Source organism: Marmota marmota, unplaced genomic scaffold (assembly GCF_001458135.2).
Source record: "Marmota marmota marmota unplaced genomic scaffold, marMar, whole genome shotgun sequence".
NCBI lineage: Eukaryota > Metazoa > Chordata > Mammalia > Rodentia > Sciuridae > Marmota > Marmota marmota.
The window spans coordinates 4,502,942-4,518,481 of record NW_026000206.1 but is presented as its reverse complement, the minus strand read 5'-3'; the positions used below and the strand labels follow the sequence as shown (position 1 = coordinate 4,518,481).

The following is a 15,540-nucleotide window of genomic DNA, read 5'->3' as shown; positions in this document are numbered from 1 at the left end:
ATTTTGAATGAATGAATGGATGACTGAGCACACACTTTACATTTAATGAATCCTGGAGTGAAGCACTAAACTGAAATCTTAGAAGTATTTAGATTAATTTCAAAGTCACCTAATTAGCTTTGACTTAGAGAGTTTTTGATGAACTGACAGCTTTTCTCTGTTTCCATTCCTATAAGCCTCAGGGCTTACATTTAAAAGAGAGTTGTCATGAAATCCAGTAGCATCTGCACTCTTTGGTCTCTCACCACATGGCTGGAGTGCTCATCTAGGCGGCGGGTCATGGGCTTCAGGACCACCAGCACTCCAGAGCACACTGTCAGTTGGGTGTTCAGTTATAACAGGGCAGTGGCCTTTCTTATTTTCTTTAGGTTAGGGCTTCTGTTTGTTTACCTGCTCTACCCTTCTAATTGTGTCTGCTGCTAGGAAAATAGGAATAACCTTTAAAAGATAATATGTATTTGACAGTGAATACTAAAACTAGGTTCTGACATAATTTGTTGGCCTCTCAGCATCACCAGTTGCTGTGTGTGCGCGGAGGACCGAGCTAGCTCGCAATAAACACCTCTTTGCTGCTTACATCGATCTTGGGTCTCTGGTGGTCTTTTGGGGGTCCCGAATTTGAGCATAACAATCTCACGGTACTTTTCCATTTCAATACCCCTAAAGTGTGTTGCTTCTAGTCAATAGACTAATGTCTTTAAAGCCCACTGGAAAAAAGAAGTAGAAACTGACATAATTTGTTATTATAATTGATGGAAGCTCTTGAAAGTTATTGCCCAAACAGCATCTTAACAACAACAATGACTGATTGCCAATACTGCTAGCACGTCAGCAAATCACTGTCTTACTAGTTGACCTTGTTCACCTCTATACTTCTCCTTATTCCTCCTTCCACACTGTACTGTTTGGAAGGAGTTGTGTACATTCCACACTTAATGAGGGAGGGGTTACACCCTCTCTCTTTAGGGCAAGGTATCTAGGTAACCTATTCAGAATTCTTCTGCATGGGAATTTGTCTCCTCCATTATTTTTTAATCATATGTAATAGTATGGACTCAAAGATTTAGCATTATAAATCCAATACTGTGTTATTTTGTTGCTGAAATTATTCCAACTTTGGACTTGGGGTGCTCTTTCAGTTGACTCCTGTGTTTCTTTGATATGTCTCCATCAGTGTGGGTTTGAGTTTTGTTTTTGTTTTTTGAGTACATCCTTACCTTCTTGACACTATAAGATGCTCCAAGCTCATCTTGAATATTTCTTCCAGTCTGAGAACCAGCCATTTCTCCCAGTAGCCCTCATTCCTTTGATTGCAGAATGGAATTATGGATGAACATCTGGGCCTTAGGTGTACTGTTGCTAGTGGGATGCTGTTTCCTTTAGCCCTCTCAGATGACAGGAAAAAAAAATGTGTGTATTAACTTGTGTATATACACATATTTATCATATAAATTTCCAGGTATTACCATTTGTGTTTATATTAAGCTAAAATTGATTTTAAACCTTCAAGCCCTTATTTATCTATAAATTCCCACTGTAACAGTGAGAAACCTGCCTCCTACCAGCCACCATCCATATACTTAATTGTTCAGTTCCAGATGCTCATATAGCAGTGTCAGACTGTCAGTCTAGACCCTCACTGGAAGCAGCCTTCTCAGATGGAGCGCCACCTTAGATGCTGTTCGTTTGCCTTTGTTCCTGTAGCACCTTTCAGTGAGATTGTTTCACACTTGTGTAATCTAGCTAGATTCTCTCACCACAGCCTGTGTGCCTTCATGGTTCTCCAGTCTCCCAAGTAATTTTTTTAGAAATTTGCATACATTTAGATTTATTCTTTGTGTTGCAAAGTTCTGTGGTTTTGATAAATACATAATGTGACTTCTTTACTGCTACAGTATCATATATATAGAATCATTTTACCACTTAAAAGGCCTGCTTGATCTAGTCATCCTTCCCTAGTACTCCCAAACTCTGGAAACACTGATCTTTTTACTGGTCTCTGCTTTTTCCTTTTATGGATTCCAGGTGAATTTGTGCATGTTGTAACCTTTCAGACTCACGTCTTTCACCTAGCAATATGCATCTGAAGCTTCTTCATTGTGTGTGTGCATGTGTCTGCCTTGAGAGCTTCCTTCTTCTTATTGCTGAATACTGTTCCATTGTATGGATGGACCACAGTTTGTTTTCCATTCACCTATTGAAGGTTATCTTGGTTGTTTCCAGTTTTGAACAGCTGTGAGTAAAACAGTTATAAACATTCACTTTCAAGGATTTGGGTTTTTGTATGACACAAGTTTTCAAACTAGAATAACATCTAGGAGTGTGGTTGCTGTTTTGTATGGTAAAGGGTAGTTTAGTTTTATAAGAAATTTGAAAAGTGCCATACCACTTTACATGAGGATTCTGTTGCTCTTGGTCTTTATCAGCATTTGGCACTGTTTTTGGATTTCAGCCATTCTAATAGTTGTATAGCACTCATCATTATTATTTTAATTTGGAATTCCCTAATGACAAATGATGCTGAACATCTTTTCATATGCTTACTTGCCATCTGTACATTTTTTTTCAGTTAAGTGTTGTTCATATCTTTGCTCATTTTAAAAAAGGGTTTTGTTTTTATTGTTGAATTAAAAAAAATTTGTGTATTTTTTTTTTAAAGAGAGAGAGAGAGAGAGAGAGAGAGAGAGAATTTTTTAATATTTATTTTTTAGTTCTCGGCGGACACAACATCTTTGTATGTGGTGCTGAGGATCGAACCCGGGCCGCACGCATGCCAAGCGAGCACGCTACCGCTTGAGCCACATCCCCAGCCCCAAAATTTGTGTATTTTGAGAGTACTAATCCTTTATCAGACAAATCTTCTGTAGTATTTTCTTTCACTCTGTGGCTTTACTTTTTATTCTTTTTATTCAACATTTTTTTCATAAATTTTTATAAAGTGCAACTTACTAGCTTTTTACTTTGATGGATTGTGCTTTTGGTATTGTATCTAAAAATGTTCTCAAACCCACAGTTGCTGAGATTATATCTTCTAGATATGTCATACAGAAAATTTTACAGATTTGAAATTTACATTTAGGTCTGCAATCCATTTTGAGGAGATGATGATGATGATGATGATGATGATGATGATGATGATTTTGGATACCAGGAATTGAACTTGGGGGTTGGCACTCGACCACTGTATGTCATTTAGAGACAGGATCTCTCTGAATTGCTGAATGTCTTGCTAAATTGCTGAGGTTGGCTTTGAATTTGCGATCTCCTGCCTCAGCCTCTCGAGCCACTGGGATTACTGGCGTGAGACCACCATGCCCAGCTTAAGTTAATTTTTGTGAAAGGTGTAAGTTGTCTAGATTTTTTTTTTTTGTTTTGCATATGGATGTCCAGTTGTTAAAGCACCATTGTTGTAAAGACTATCCTTTCTCTATTGAATTATGTTTACTCCTTGGTCAAAGATCGCTTCACTGTATTTCTGTAGATGTGTTATGTTCTGTTGATCTATTTATCTCATACTTTGTCAGGACTACCATGCTGTCTTGATTATTATAGCTTTGTGGTTGAGCCCTGATATGGGCTAGCATCAGCCCTTCAGCTTTGTTCTTCAGTATTGGGTTGGCTATTCTGGGTCTTTTGTCTCTCTCTATAAACTTTAGAAATGAGTTTGTCAGTATCCCTTAAACAGCTTGCTCTGATTTTGATAGGGATTGCACTCTGTATAGATCAACTTGAGAAGAACTGACATCTTGACAATGTTGAGTCTTCCAATCGATGAACAAATGTTTTTCCTTTTACTTAGGTCTTCTTTGATTCCTTCTGTAAGAGTTTTATTGTTTTCTTCATATAGATTCTGTACATGTTTTGTTAGATTTAAACCTGGATTTTTTTTCATGGTTTAATTAATGATTCGTGTTTTTAATTTCAATCCTAGACATTGCTGATATATAGGAAATTATGTATATATCAGCAATTAGGCTCATATTCTGTTACTTTTTAATGATTGCTAATAACGAATATTCTAGTTTTTCTTTTAGTTCTTTGGGATTTTTTTTACATAGACAGTTATGCCATCTATAAACAGATTTTTTTTTCCTCTTCCCATTTTGAATACTTTTATTTTCTTTTCTTGTCTCATGGTACTAGCTAGGATTTCAAGTCTGATGTTGAATAAGAGTTGGGGGAGAGGATTTTCCTGCCTAGTTCATGATCTTAAGTAGGGGAAAGCATCTAGTTTCTTATTAAGTATGATACTAGCTGTAGGGTTTTTTGTGTATATTTGATATCAAGTTGAACAAGTTCCCCATTTGTATGAGTTTTTAGTTATGAATAGCTGTTAGATTTTTGTTAAACATATTTCCTGCTTCAGTTGATATGATTATACTATTTTTCTTGTTTTAGCCTCATGGATAGGATGGATTACATTGATTACTTTCCTTCCTCCCTCTCTTTTAATGATTGCTTTTCTTATTCTAACCAGCCTCAAATACCTAGAATAAATTACTCTTGTTCATAACATATAATTCTTTCTGTACATTGTTGGATTGAATTTGCTGATATTTGTTTACAAGAAATATTGAATTATATTCTTTTCTTTTCCCTAGTTTGGGTATTAGCAAACCTGCTCTTTTTATTTTTCTCTATTCCTCCCCCGCCTTTGCCAATGTACATTTTTTGTGGTTTTAAATATATGAAAATGATATACCAGACATTTGTATTTGTTCACTTGTTAATTTCTAATATTTACAAACTCTATTATAAAGACTTTAATGTTGCTTCATAAATTTTATTTTATGATTTTTATGTCAATAGTTATATTTAAAATCGTGTTATTTTATAATGTGAAATGCCTATTAGCTGAATTTACAAAAAAAATATATATTTATATATGTGTGTGTGTGTATATATATATATATATATATATACACACACACACACACACACACACACACACACACATACACACTCTGAAATTTCAGCATTTCTTCTTTGTGGTTATAGTTGCATTATGATAATTATGAGGAAACCTTTTTCACCTTTAGCTAACAAGAAGTACCCATAGCTCTTTGTACACAGGAACTCTTACCTGGAACAAGTAATGGGGTCATGTGGCTTCTCAGTGGTGTGGTTATCAGAGAACCGGCCTGGTTGGCCTAATGGGAGCGCTTCTCCTGTTCTCACCCAGCCCTCTATGTTGTTTGTCTCCCACACATAATTTCCATTCAACCTACATGTGGAACAAAAGAATATAGTTTCATAGTAATTCACTTAACCTGTGTATGTCTCACTGTCAAATATAAAACAAGTAAGTTGAGGAAAACTTAAGTTGATTTCTTAGTGTCTTTTAATTTTTTTTGAATGCATTTTAATTGACACATTGTAATTATACACATTTATGAGATACCATGTAATGTTTGAAAACAAGGTACATAATGTATAATGATCTAATTAGGATAATTGGCATATCTGCCATATCACCTTAGACATTACATTTCTTTGTTGAGATGATGTAGAATTATGTAAAATCCTCTCTACTAGCTGTTTTGAAATACTTGTTTAATTATTGTCAGCCGTAGTTAACCTGCTGTGCTGTAGCACTTTTTTCTCTCGTGGTACTATGGGTTGAACCAGGTCCTCGGGCATGCTAGGCAGGCGTACACCATTGAGCCATGTCCCCAGCCTTGTGCTATAGAGCTTTTCAAGTTATTTCCCCTGGCCAGCTGCAACCCCATCCTTGCTAACCGTACTCTCCATCTCACCTTTTCTTGATTTTACTTTTCATTCTTTTGTTCCATCAGTTTTCTACAAGTTAAAAGGTTTGCTATTTAACATAGTGTGTAACTGGGGAAGGTGAAGGCAACAAAGAGGGACATTTTAGGACTTATTTAACTTAGTAAAATACAAGTCTGCTAGATTAATTATGAGATTTTTTTAAATATAAGGAAAAATGGCAAACTTCATGTTTGTGTATCTATTTTTCATAGGCAGAGTATCCCCCTAATGGACCAGAGTGTGGTTATGGCTCCTTTCACCAGCAGTACTGGCTTGATGGGAAGATCATTGCTGTGGGGGTGATTGACATCCTTCCATACTGTGTTTCATCTGTGTATTTGTATTATGATCCTGATTATTCATTTCTGTCACTGGGTGTCTACTCTGCTTTAAGGTAAGGTTGCTTTTTGCATTACATAGAACTTCAAGTGATTACTCATCACATTAGATTTTATTATATAACAGTAGAAATCTTACTTGACAGTATAATAATTTGTTGGTGTGGTTAGCCTCTTAGTCTATTTTGGGATTAAAAGTATCACTGTTAGAACTGATGCCATTGTTTGATGGTCACTATCTAGCTTTTTAATGTTCCATGCACTCTGAAGTGTATAAGAAACTAGTGTATTCAGTGATGCTTTTGTTGAATTTACTTAGGCACCTCCAGCAGAACCACTTATCTATCTTAGATAAGTTTATATATATATATATATATATTTATTTATACCCTTATCATCACTATCATATATATTCACTGTTAATTAAAAGTCATTAATGTGTAAATGGATTAAAACAGTATGATTCTGCTTAAAGAAATCTAGTTACAGAGTCACTTGCTTAAGGCCAGGGACATGTTCTGAGAAGTGCCTTGTTAGGAACTCTGTAGGAACTTGATAAAGGGTACTTAACACAAACTAAGATGGCTGCAGTGTCACTAGGTGGTGTAATCTTTTGGGACCACTGTCACGTATGTAGTCCTTGGGTGACTGAAATGTCATTATGGGGCACCTTGACTGAGTATATGGAACAGGAACCAGGAATTCCTGGCTGACCGAATCTCTCATCCTCATCTGAGGATGATTTCCCTATGATGTCCATGCTGCAAACATGTAATGCAGCACGAGCATTTCCAGTGGTAAGGAGATTAAGATCTTTATGAGAATATTTGTTCCTATTTTTATTCTTGCTTTCCTGTATGTATATGTGTAGAGCAGGAGAGGAAAATAGGGGAATTTTTTTTTTTTTTGGTGTGGGAGTACTTGAGTCTATTTTTCTCCTGTAATTTTCTCTTTTTATTTCCCATTCTTTATGTTGATGGTCATATTTTTACATCATGGTAAAATGTACTGCTAGATTATTTTGTGTATGTGTACTTTTTTCTGAATTATACAAATAGAAGAGTTGATGTTTTTATCTAAATCATCAATTTGATTTAAAACATTTCTTATTGATGCATATTAATTATACAGAATGGTGGGTTTTCATTGTGATATATTTATACATGCACATACCATAATTGGATCAGTTTTACTCCCCAGGACCTCCCCTTTCCTTCCCCCCTTCCCTTTCCCTGACCTTCTTCCTCTGCCCTATTGGTCTACCTTGTGTTTTCGTGAGATCATTTTTTTTTCTTTTTCTTTTCTTTACCCTTCTTTTTTTTTCTTCCATGAGAGAAAACAATAGGACTCTTGACTTTCTGAGTCTGACTTACTTTGCTTAACAAAATGCTTTCCAGTTCCATCCTTTTTTTCTGCAAATGATATAATTTTGCTCGTCTTTATGGTTGAATAAAACTGCATTGTGTATATATGCCTGAAACTTCTTGCATTGTCTCACACGTGAGCTTTTAGGAGACACCTTGCATCCAAACTAGTGCCACATTTTTTAGCTCATTCATCTGTTGACAGATTCCTAGACTGGAACTTAGCTATTATGAATTGTGCTTCTATTAAATGTGAGAATGCACATTACCTCTAGAGTATGCTGTTTTGAGTTCTTCTGGATGGATACCAAGGAGTGATACAGCTGAATCATGCGGTAGTTCCATATTTAGTTTTTTGAGAGACCTCCATGCTGACTTCCAAACTGGCTATTCTACTGTGTATTTCCACCAACAGTGTATCAGGGGTCCTTTTCCCTGCTCCCTCACCAGCGTTTATTGTTATTTGTATTTTTCATGATTGCCATTCTGACTGGAGTAAGATGAAGCCTCAGTGTAGTTTTGATTTGCATTTTCCTGATGGCTAAACAGTTGAACATTTGTACTTACTTTGAGAAGTGTTTGTTTGGTCAGTAATTCCCTTATTTGAATTTTTTGTTGTTGTTGTTGTTGAAGCATTTCCCTTAAGTTTTTCTGTAACAGTTTCAAAGTTTCTGGTTTTATTCATAGGTCTTTGATCCATTTTGAGTTGACTTTTGAGCAGGGTGAGAGATAGCAATCTAGGTTTTTTCGATTACATATGGATATCCAGTTTTCCCAACACTGTTTGTTAAAGAGATTGTCTTTTCTCCAATGTATGTTTTTTGGTACATTTGTCAAAAATCAGATGACTATATCTGTAGGTTTGTCTCTGTCTTCAGTTTTGTTTCATGGTTCTGTGTGTCTTTTTTATGCCAGTATCATTCTTTTTTTGTTACTATAACTCTGTAATATAATTTAAAATTGAGTATTGTGATTCTTCCAGGATTGCTCTTTTTGGTTAGAAATATCTTGGCTATTCTGGGTCTTTTATTCTTTCAGATGAGTTTTATGACTCCCCCCTCTCCTTGTTCTGTGAAGACTATCATTGGTATTTTGATGGGGATCACATTTAACCTCTGAATCACTTTTGGTTAACATGGCCATTTTTTCCAAGGGTCAATAGTGTTTGTTATTTAATCTTACATTTCAGTTATCTTTTTAAAAATTTTTAAAATTTTTGAAACTAGTTATGCATGACAGTAGCATGCATTTATGTACTTTGGTATATCATACATAGAGGGGATATAATTTCTCATTTTTTAAAAATCTTATTCTTTTTTTGGTGGGGTTCTTTTTTTGGTCTTTTTTGGAACTGGGGGTCGAACCCAGGGCTTTGCGAATGCAAGGCAGACACTTTGCCGCTGAGCTACATCCCAGCCCAATTTCTCATTTTTTTGAGTGTACATGTTGTAGAATCATGGTCATGTGGTCACATATACACATACAGTAATAATGTCTGTTTCATTCTACTGTCTTTGCTATCCCCACATCTCCTCTCCTCCCTTCCCATCACTTCCCTCTACCTAATCTGAGGTAATGCTATTCTTTCCTAGTGCCCCCCGCCTTATTGTGAATTAGCATCCACATAGTAGAGAAAACAATTGACCTTTGGTTTTGTGGGATTGGCTTATTTCACTTAGCATGATATTCTTCAACTCTAATCATTTATTGTCAAATGCCATAATTTCATTCTTCTTTAAAGCTGAGTAATATTCTATTGAGTATGTATACCACATTTTCTTTATCCATTCATCTATTGAGGGACACCTAGGTTGGTTCCATAGTCCTGCTATTGTGAATTGAGCTGCTATAAACATTGATATGGCTGCATTTCTATAGTATGCTGATTTTAAGTCCTTTGGGTATAAACCAAGGAGTGGGATAGCTGGGGTCAAATGGTGTTCCATTCCCAATTTTCTGAGGAATCTTCATACTGCCTTCCATAGTGGTTGCACCAGTTTGCAGTCCCACCAGCAATGTATGAGTGTACCTTTTTCTCCACATCCTCGCCAACATTTATTGTTGCCTGTATTCTTGATGATTGCCATTCTGACAGGAGTGAGATGAAATCTTAGAATTGTTTTGATTTGCATTTTTTTTTTTAGTTGCTAGAGATGTTGAACACTTTTCATATATTTGTTGATCAATTGTATTTCTTCTTCTGTGAAGTGTCTGTTCAGTTCCTTGGCCCATTTATTGATTGGGTTATTTGTTTTTTTGTTGTTAAGTTTTTTGAGTTCTTATATATCCTAGAGATTAATGATGCTATTAATTCTTCCTACTTTTGAACATAAGAGTTCTTTCCATCTTTTAGTGTCTTCTATTTCTTTATTCAGTATTCTGTAGATTTCCCCATAGAAGTCTTTCACTTCTTTGTTTAAATTTATTCCTGTGTGTGTGTAGAGAGAGAGAGAGAGAAAGAGAGAGAGATAGAGATAGATATGAGGCTGGAATGGATTTGTTTTCTTTTTTTCTTTCTCATTGGATTCATTATTTGTGTATAGAAAAACCATTGATTTTTGTATGTTGATTGTGTATCCTACCACTTTGCTGAATGTCCTTATCAGATCTAGAGCCTTTATGGTCTTTTGCAGGTTATCATGTCATCTACAAATAGGGATCATTTAATTTCTTCCTGTTCTTTTATTTCTTCTTTCTTCCTTTTATTTCTTTCTTTTGCTTAATTGCTTTGGCTAAAATTTCAAGTACTATATTGAATAGACATTCTTGTCTTGCTCCTGACTTAAGAGGAAATGCTTTCAGTTTTTCCCCATTCAATATGATATTGGCTTCAGGTTGGTTGTATTTAGCCTATATTATGTTTAGATAAAAGTCCTTAGTTTTTTTAAGGGCTTTTTTCATGAAGAGGTGTTAATTTTTGTCCAAGGCTTTTTCTCCATCTATTGAGATCATCATGTGGTTTCTTACCTCAGTTCTACTTATGGGGTGTTTTACATTTATCAATTTGTGAATATTGAAAAATCCTTGCATCCGTGGGATGAAACCACCTTGATCATGATGTATGATATTTTTGATGTGTTGTTGAATTTGCTTTATAAGTTGATATGGTTTGGATGTGAGGTGTCCCCCAGAAGCTTACCTGTGAGACAATGCAAGAAGGTTCAGAGGAGACATGATTGGGTTGTGAGAGTTTTAACCCAATCAGTGAATTAATGCCATGATAGGGATTAATTGAGTGGTAACTGAAGTGACAGGGTGTGGCTGGAGGAGATGGTCATTGGGGGGCATAGGTTTGAGGTATATATTTTGTGTCTGGCAAGTGGAGTCTATGCTTCCTGATCACCATGTGAGCTGCTTCCCTTCACCATACTCTTCCACCATGATGTTCCCAAGGAATGGAGCTGGCTGTCTATGGACTGAGACTGTTCAAATCATATGCCTCCAAATAAACTTTTCCTTCTCTACAATAGTTCTAGTCAAATCTTTTAGTCACAGTGGTGAGAAAGCTAACTAAAACACATTTTGTTAAGGATTTTTGTACTTACGTTCATCAAGGATATTTTCTTGATTTGTTTTCATCTGGTTTGGTATAGGTCATTCTGGTTTTGTAGAATAAGGCGCCCTGATGTTAGTTCTTCTTTAAAGAACTTGTACAATTCAATTGTGAATTCATCTGGTCCTAAGTTATTCTTTATTGAAAGAGTTTTTATTACTGCTTCAATCTCATTGCTTTTTATTGGTCTTTTTAGGTTTCCTGTGTCCTCTGGGTTCAGTTTTGGTAGGTCTAGAAATTTGTCCTTTTTTTTCTAGAATTTCAAAATAATCCCTAATGATACTGTGGATTTCAACTGTTGTACCACTGATGTCTGTTGTAAATCCCTTTTCTTGTCTCTATTTTTATTTATTTGGGTTTTCTCACTCTCTTTTGGTTAAGGGTTTATCAATCTTGTTTATCTTTTCAAAAAATGAATTTTGTGTTGAATCTTTGTAGTTTTTTTAATTATGGTTTTCATTAATTTCAACTCTGGTCTTTATAATTTCTTTCTATGGTGTAGAGATTGACTTGTTATTGTTTTACTAAGATCTTGAGATGTATCGTTAGGTTATTTATTTGAGATTTTTCTGATTTTTCAAATGTAGGCACTCATAGCTATATACTTTCCTCTGGGGACTTTGTGGTATCTCATAGTTTCTAATATGTTGTGTTTCTATTCTTGTTTGAGTCTAAGAATTTTTAAATTTTTCCTCTGATTATTTGATGATCTGCTCATCATTCAAAAGTATATTATTCAATCTCCATGTATTTATATAGAGTTTCTGTAGTTTTTCTTGCTGTTGATTTATAATTTCATAAGATTATGTTTGGATTAGATGCAAGAAATTATTTCAGCTTCTTTGTATTTGCTAAGAATTGCTTTGTTGCTTAAAATTTGATCTGTTAGAAAACTGTGAGTAGCTGAAAAGAAAGTATATTCAACTGTTGTTGAGTGAAATATTTTGTAAATGTGTTAAGTTCATTTGATCTATATCTTGTTTTAACTCTGTAGTAACTTTGTTGATTTCAGTTTTGAGATAGGTGTATTGAAATCACCCACAATTATTATATTGGGGCATATCTGAGCATTTATGTTGAGTAGTGTATGTTTGGGGCATAAATATTTACCACTGTTCTATCTTGTTGAATTGTTCCCCTTACCAATATGTAGCGGTGACCTTTTTTGTCCCTTCTAATTTTGCTTGCCTTTGGATTCCCATTTGTAATTGTATATAATTTTCCATCCTTTTACTTTCAGTCTGGATGTCTTTGCCTGTGAGGTGTGTTTTGCAGGCAACATGCAATTATATCTTGTTTTTTAATTCAGTCTGTCAGTCTATGCCTATGAATTGAAGATTTGAGAGTATTTACATTGTTTTTATAGAGAGGTATGTATTATTTCCTGACATTTTGTCTTAATGTTTGATTTGATCCTAATTCTCATTTGCCTATTTCTTCTTCTAATGAGATTTATTCCTCTTTTTTTTTTAAATTATTTTTTTAGTTGTAATTGAACACAATATCTTTATTTTATTTATTTATGTGGTGCCGAGGATCGAACCCAGGGCCTGGAACTTCCTAGGCGAGCACTCTACCGCTGAGCCCCAGCCCCCAATGTGGCTTCTTTTTTTTTTTTTTCTTTTGAGAGAGAGAGAAAGAGAATTTTTTAATATCTATTTTTTAGTTTTCGGCAGACACAACATCTTTGTATGTGGTGCTGAGGATCGAACCCGGGCCGCACACATGCCAGGCGAGCACGCTACGGCTTGAGCCACATCCCCAGCCCTGAGATTTATTTCTCTTGATCTCTCTTGGTTGTTTTTATCTTCGTGTGTGTATAGAATTTCTTTAAATATTCTCTGCAGTGTTCTGTAGAAGTCAAGAATTTTTTTAGTTTATGCTTATCTTGGAATTTTAAAATTTCTCCTTTGATTCTGATTTAAAATTTCTCCTTTGATGCTGATGTGGCAGTCTAGCTTGGCTGTTATTTTCTCTGAGGACTTGAAATACAAGTCCTCCTGGCCTTTAGGATTTCTGTGAAAAACCTGCTGTTTTTCTGATTGGTTTGGAGTTTCTCTCTTGCAGCTTTAAAAATTCTTTCTTTGTTCTTGTTTTTTTTTTTTTTTTTTCATTTTAACTATAATGTGTCTCAGACTATTTTTTGGTTTTGTTTATTTGAGGTTTTAAATGCCTCCAACATCTGAATGTTCATCTCATTTCCCAGGTTTGGAAGATTTTCTATTGTCAGTGTCATTAGCCTGTTTCTCTCCTTTAATACCTATAAGCCTTAAGTTAACTTTCTTAATGTTGTCCCAGAATTCTTGAATATTGTGATCACAGTTTCTTGTTACTTTTTGTCTTTTGCCATCTGAATATAGAATTTTTTGCACTATTTTTTAAGAATATCTCTTTATTGAAATGCTCTTTCATATCCTTTATTTTTATCCCTTAGTTTATTTTTTAGATTTTAAAAACTAATTGATAATTCTAGTAGCCAACTTTTTGAATTATTTTTTCTCTGTTTCTGTACTGAGATTGGTCCATCTTCTAGAGTGGATCTATTCCACTGTTATGCGAGGGTCTGTTTAGTGAAGTGCTTTCTGTTATACTTTGTCTTCTGTGCCAGGGGTACATCTCTGTGTGAAAGCACCCACTCAGCCTGTTCATGGTGCTGTATCATCAGTCCTGTACCTGTTGCTTCTTGAGAGCAAACCATATTCTAACAAGCATAAAAACTTAAATTTAAAAATTTCCCTACAACCCGCTAGTCCAGAAATGGAAAGAATTTAACACCTTATATTAGCCTGGAAAGTTAGTTTTATTTAATTTGTTTTTATGTGGTTCTGGGCATTGAACCCAGTGTCTCACATATGCTAGGTAAACGCTCTATCACTGAACTACAGCCCCAGCCCCTGGAAAGGTAGTTTTAAAGAAAGAAAGGTGGTATTAAGCTAAAAAGGACATGAGGGTAAAAGACAAAAGAAAAGATGTAGAAAAGGAAAAACAATAGTAAGTGGAGGAGGGAAGAGGCAAAAAAAGGAAAATTAGGGAGAGAAAAAAAGAGAGGGAAAGAGTGTAGAAAAGAGAAAGACAAAGAACAGCTAAATTCAGATAACAATTTACCATATTAAAATGAATGGCAGAGGATTGGGGCTGGGGCTCAGCACTCAAGTACTCTCGTAGCACGTGCGAGGCACTGAGTTCCATCCTCAGCACCACATAAAAATAAATTAAAAAAATAAAGGTATTGTGTCCAACTATAACTTAAAAAATAAAAATAATAATAATAAAAAAAGATTTAGCCTCAAAAGTGGCATGCCATCACTTAAAAAAGGGGGGGGGGGATGAGAGAAAAGAAAATTGGTGTGAGTAAAAAGAGAGATAAAGGATGTAGAAAAGAGGAAGANAGACACATATAGTACTTTTAATAACACAACTGGAAACAATATACCTTTCTTCACTTTGAATTGAATTACATCTTAGTGGGATGGGTTTGAGGGGAAGCATCAGCTTACTGTTCAATCCCCAATACCAAAAATTAAAAAAAAAAAAAATAAACACAGGGAAGGGAGAGGTAAGGGCAGTTGAATAAGAAAAACCTAGGAGAGAAAAAAGAGAGGGAGAGAGTATAAAAGTGAAAATAAAAATAGAGAAAAGGATTCCAGTTAACACATTACAACACTAAAGAAAAAAATACATAAAATTTGATTACAGTATTTAGTGTCAAATAATGGGGGGATCTACCTATTACCAGAAGATAATTCCAGTAAAATGAAAAAAGTAAACATTGAAGAGTCTAAAATTAATCCTTTCTGAGGTATTTGAGATAAAGGAATTTCTTATTGGGCCTTCCATCTTTGGATTACACCAGGTGTCAGGGGCATGGTAGATGCCCAAGTCTTGACCGCATGACCTGTGAGTGTCTCTGGGCTTGGAGCTAGCGACCATACTGCTGTCTGCAGGCTGGGTTAGAGTGCTGAGTGTTTACTTCTTCACCTGTGTAACTCAACCTTCTGCTTCAAAAGCTGCCTAGTGCCTCTCCACCTGCCCATCTCATGTGAATCTCTGTGACTCTGATGTTCTGTGGTGCTTCTGGATGCCTTCAAGTTCTTAGGAAGGAACCTCCCTGAGCATCTGCAGCCCTGCTGCCTCATCTTTCCCTGCCAGGAGTGAGGCTTTGTGTGGCCCAGGGGCCAGCAGTATGTGCCTTGCCCTACCTGCCAGCACCATAGATATGGCTCACAGATGTGGCTCCAAAAGTTCCAACTTGACTCCTGGTGCATGAAACTGGACAGATGAAGTTGTGCCAGACTGCAGCTGGTGTGTCCCGTGTGGTTCTAGAGTACCAATTTCAAAGGGCCTGCTGTCAGGCAGTCTCAGTTTAGAGCTCCTACTGGGTTCAAGCCACAGTCTCACCCCTAACCCACGATAACTTTTTGTTTGGGCACCTGCTGACGAAGTGAAGTTAAATGAAAAGGTGGTCAATGGGTCTCGGAGATACCAAAATAAAAAAAAAAAAAAAAAAAAAAAAAAA

General features: G+C 35.7%; 1 protein-coding gene across 5 annotated transcripts in view; it reads left to right on the top strand.

Annotated features, from left to right (window-relative positions):
- The window catches only part of Ate1 (arginyltransferase 1), a 148,416-nt gene that overhangs the window by 50,834 nt on the left and 82,042 nt on the right, over window positions 1–15,540 (top strand). For all 5 annotated transcript variants that reach the window (XM_048791316.1, XM_015498342.2, XM_015498343.2 and 2 more), the window contains one exon: window positions 5,982–6,163. In XM_048791316.1, coding sequence (XP_048647273.1) covers window positions 5,982–6,163 — 182 coding nt within the window. The remainder of the gene's footprint in view (window positions 1–5,981; window positions 6,164–15,540) is intronic.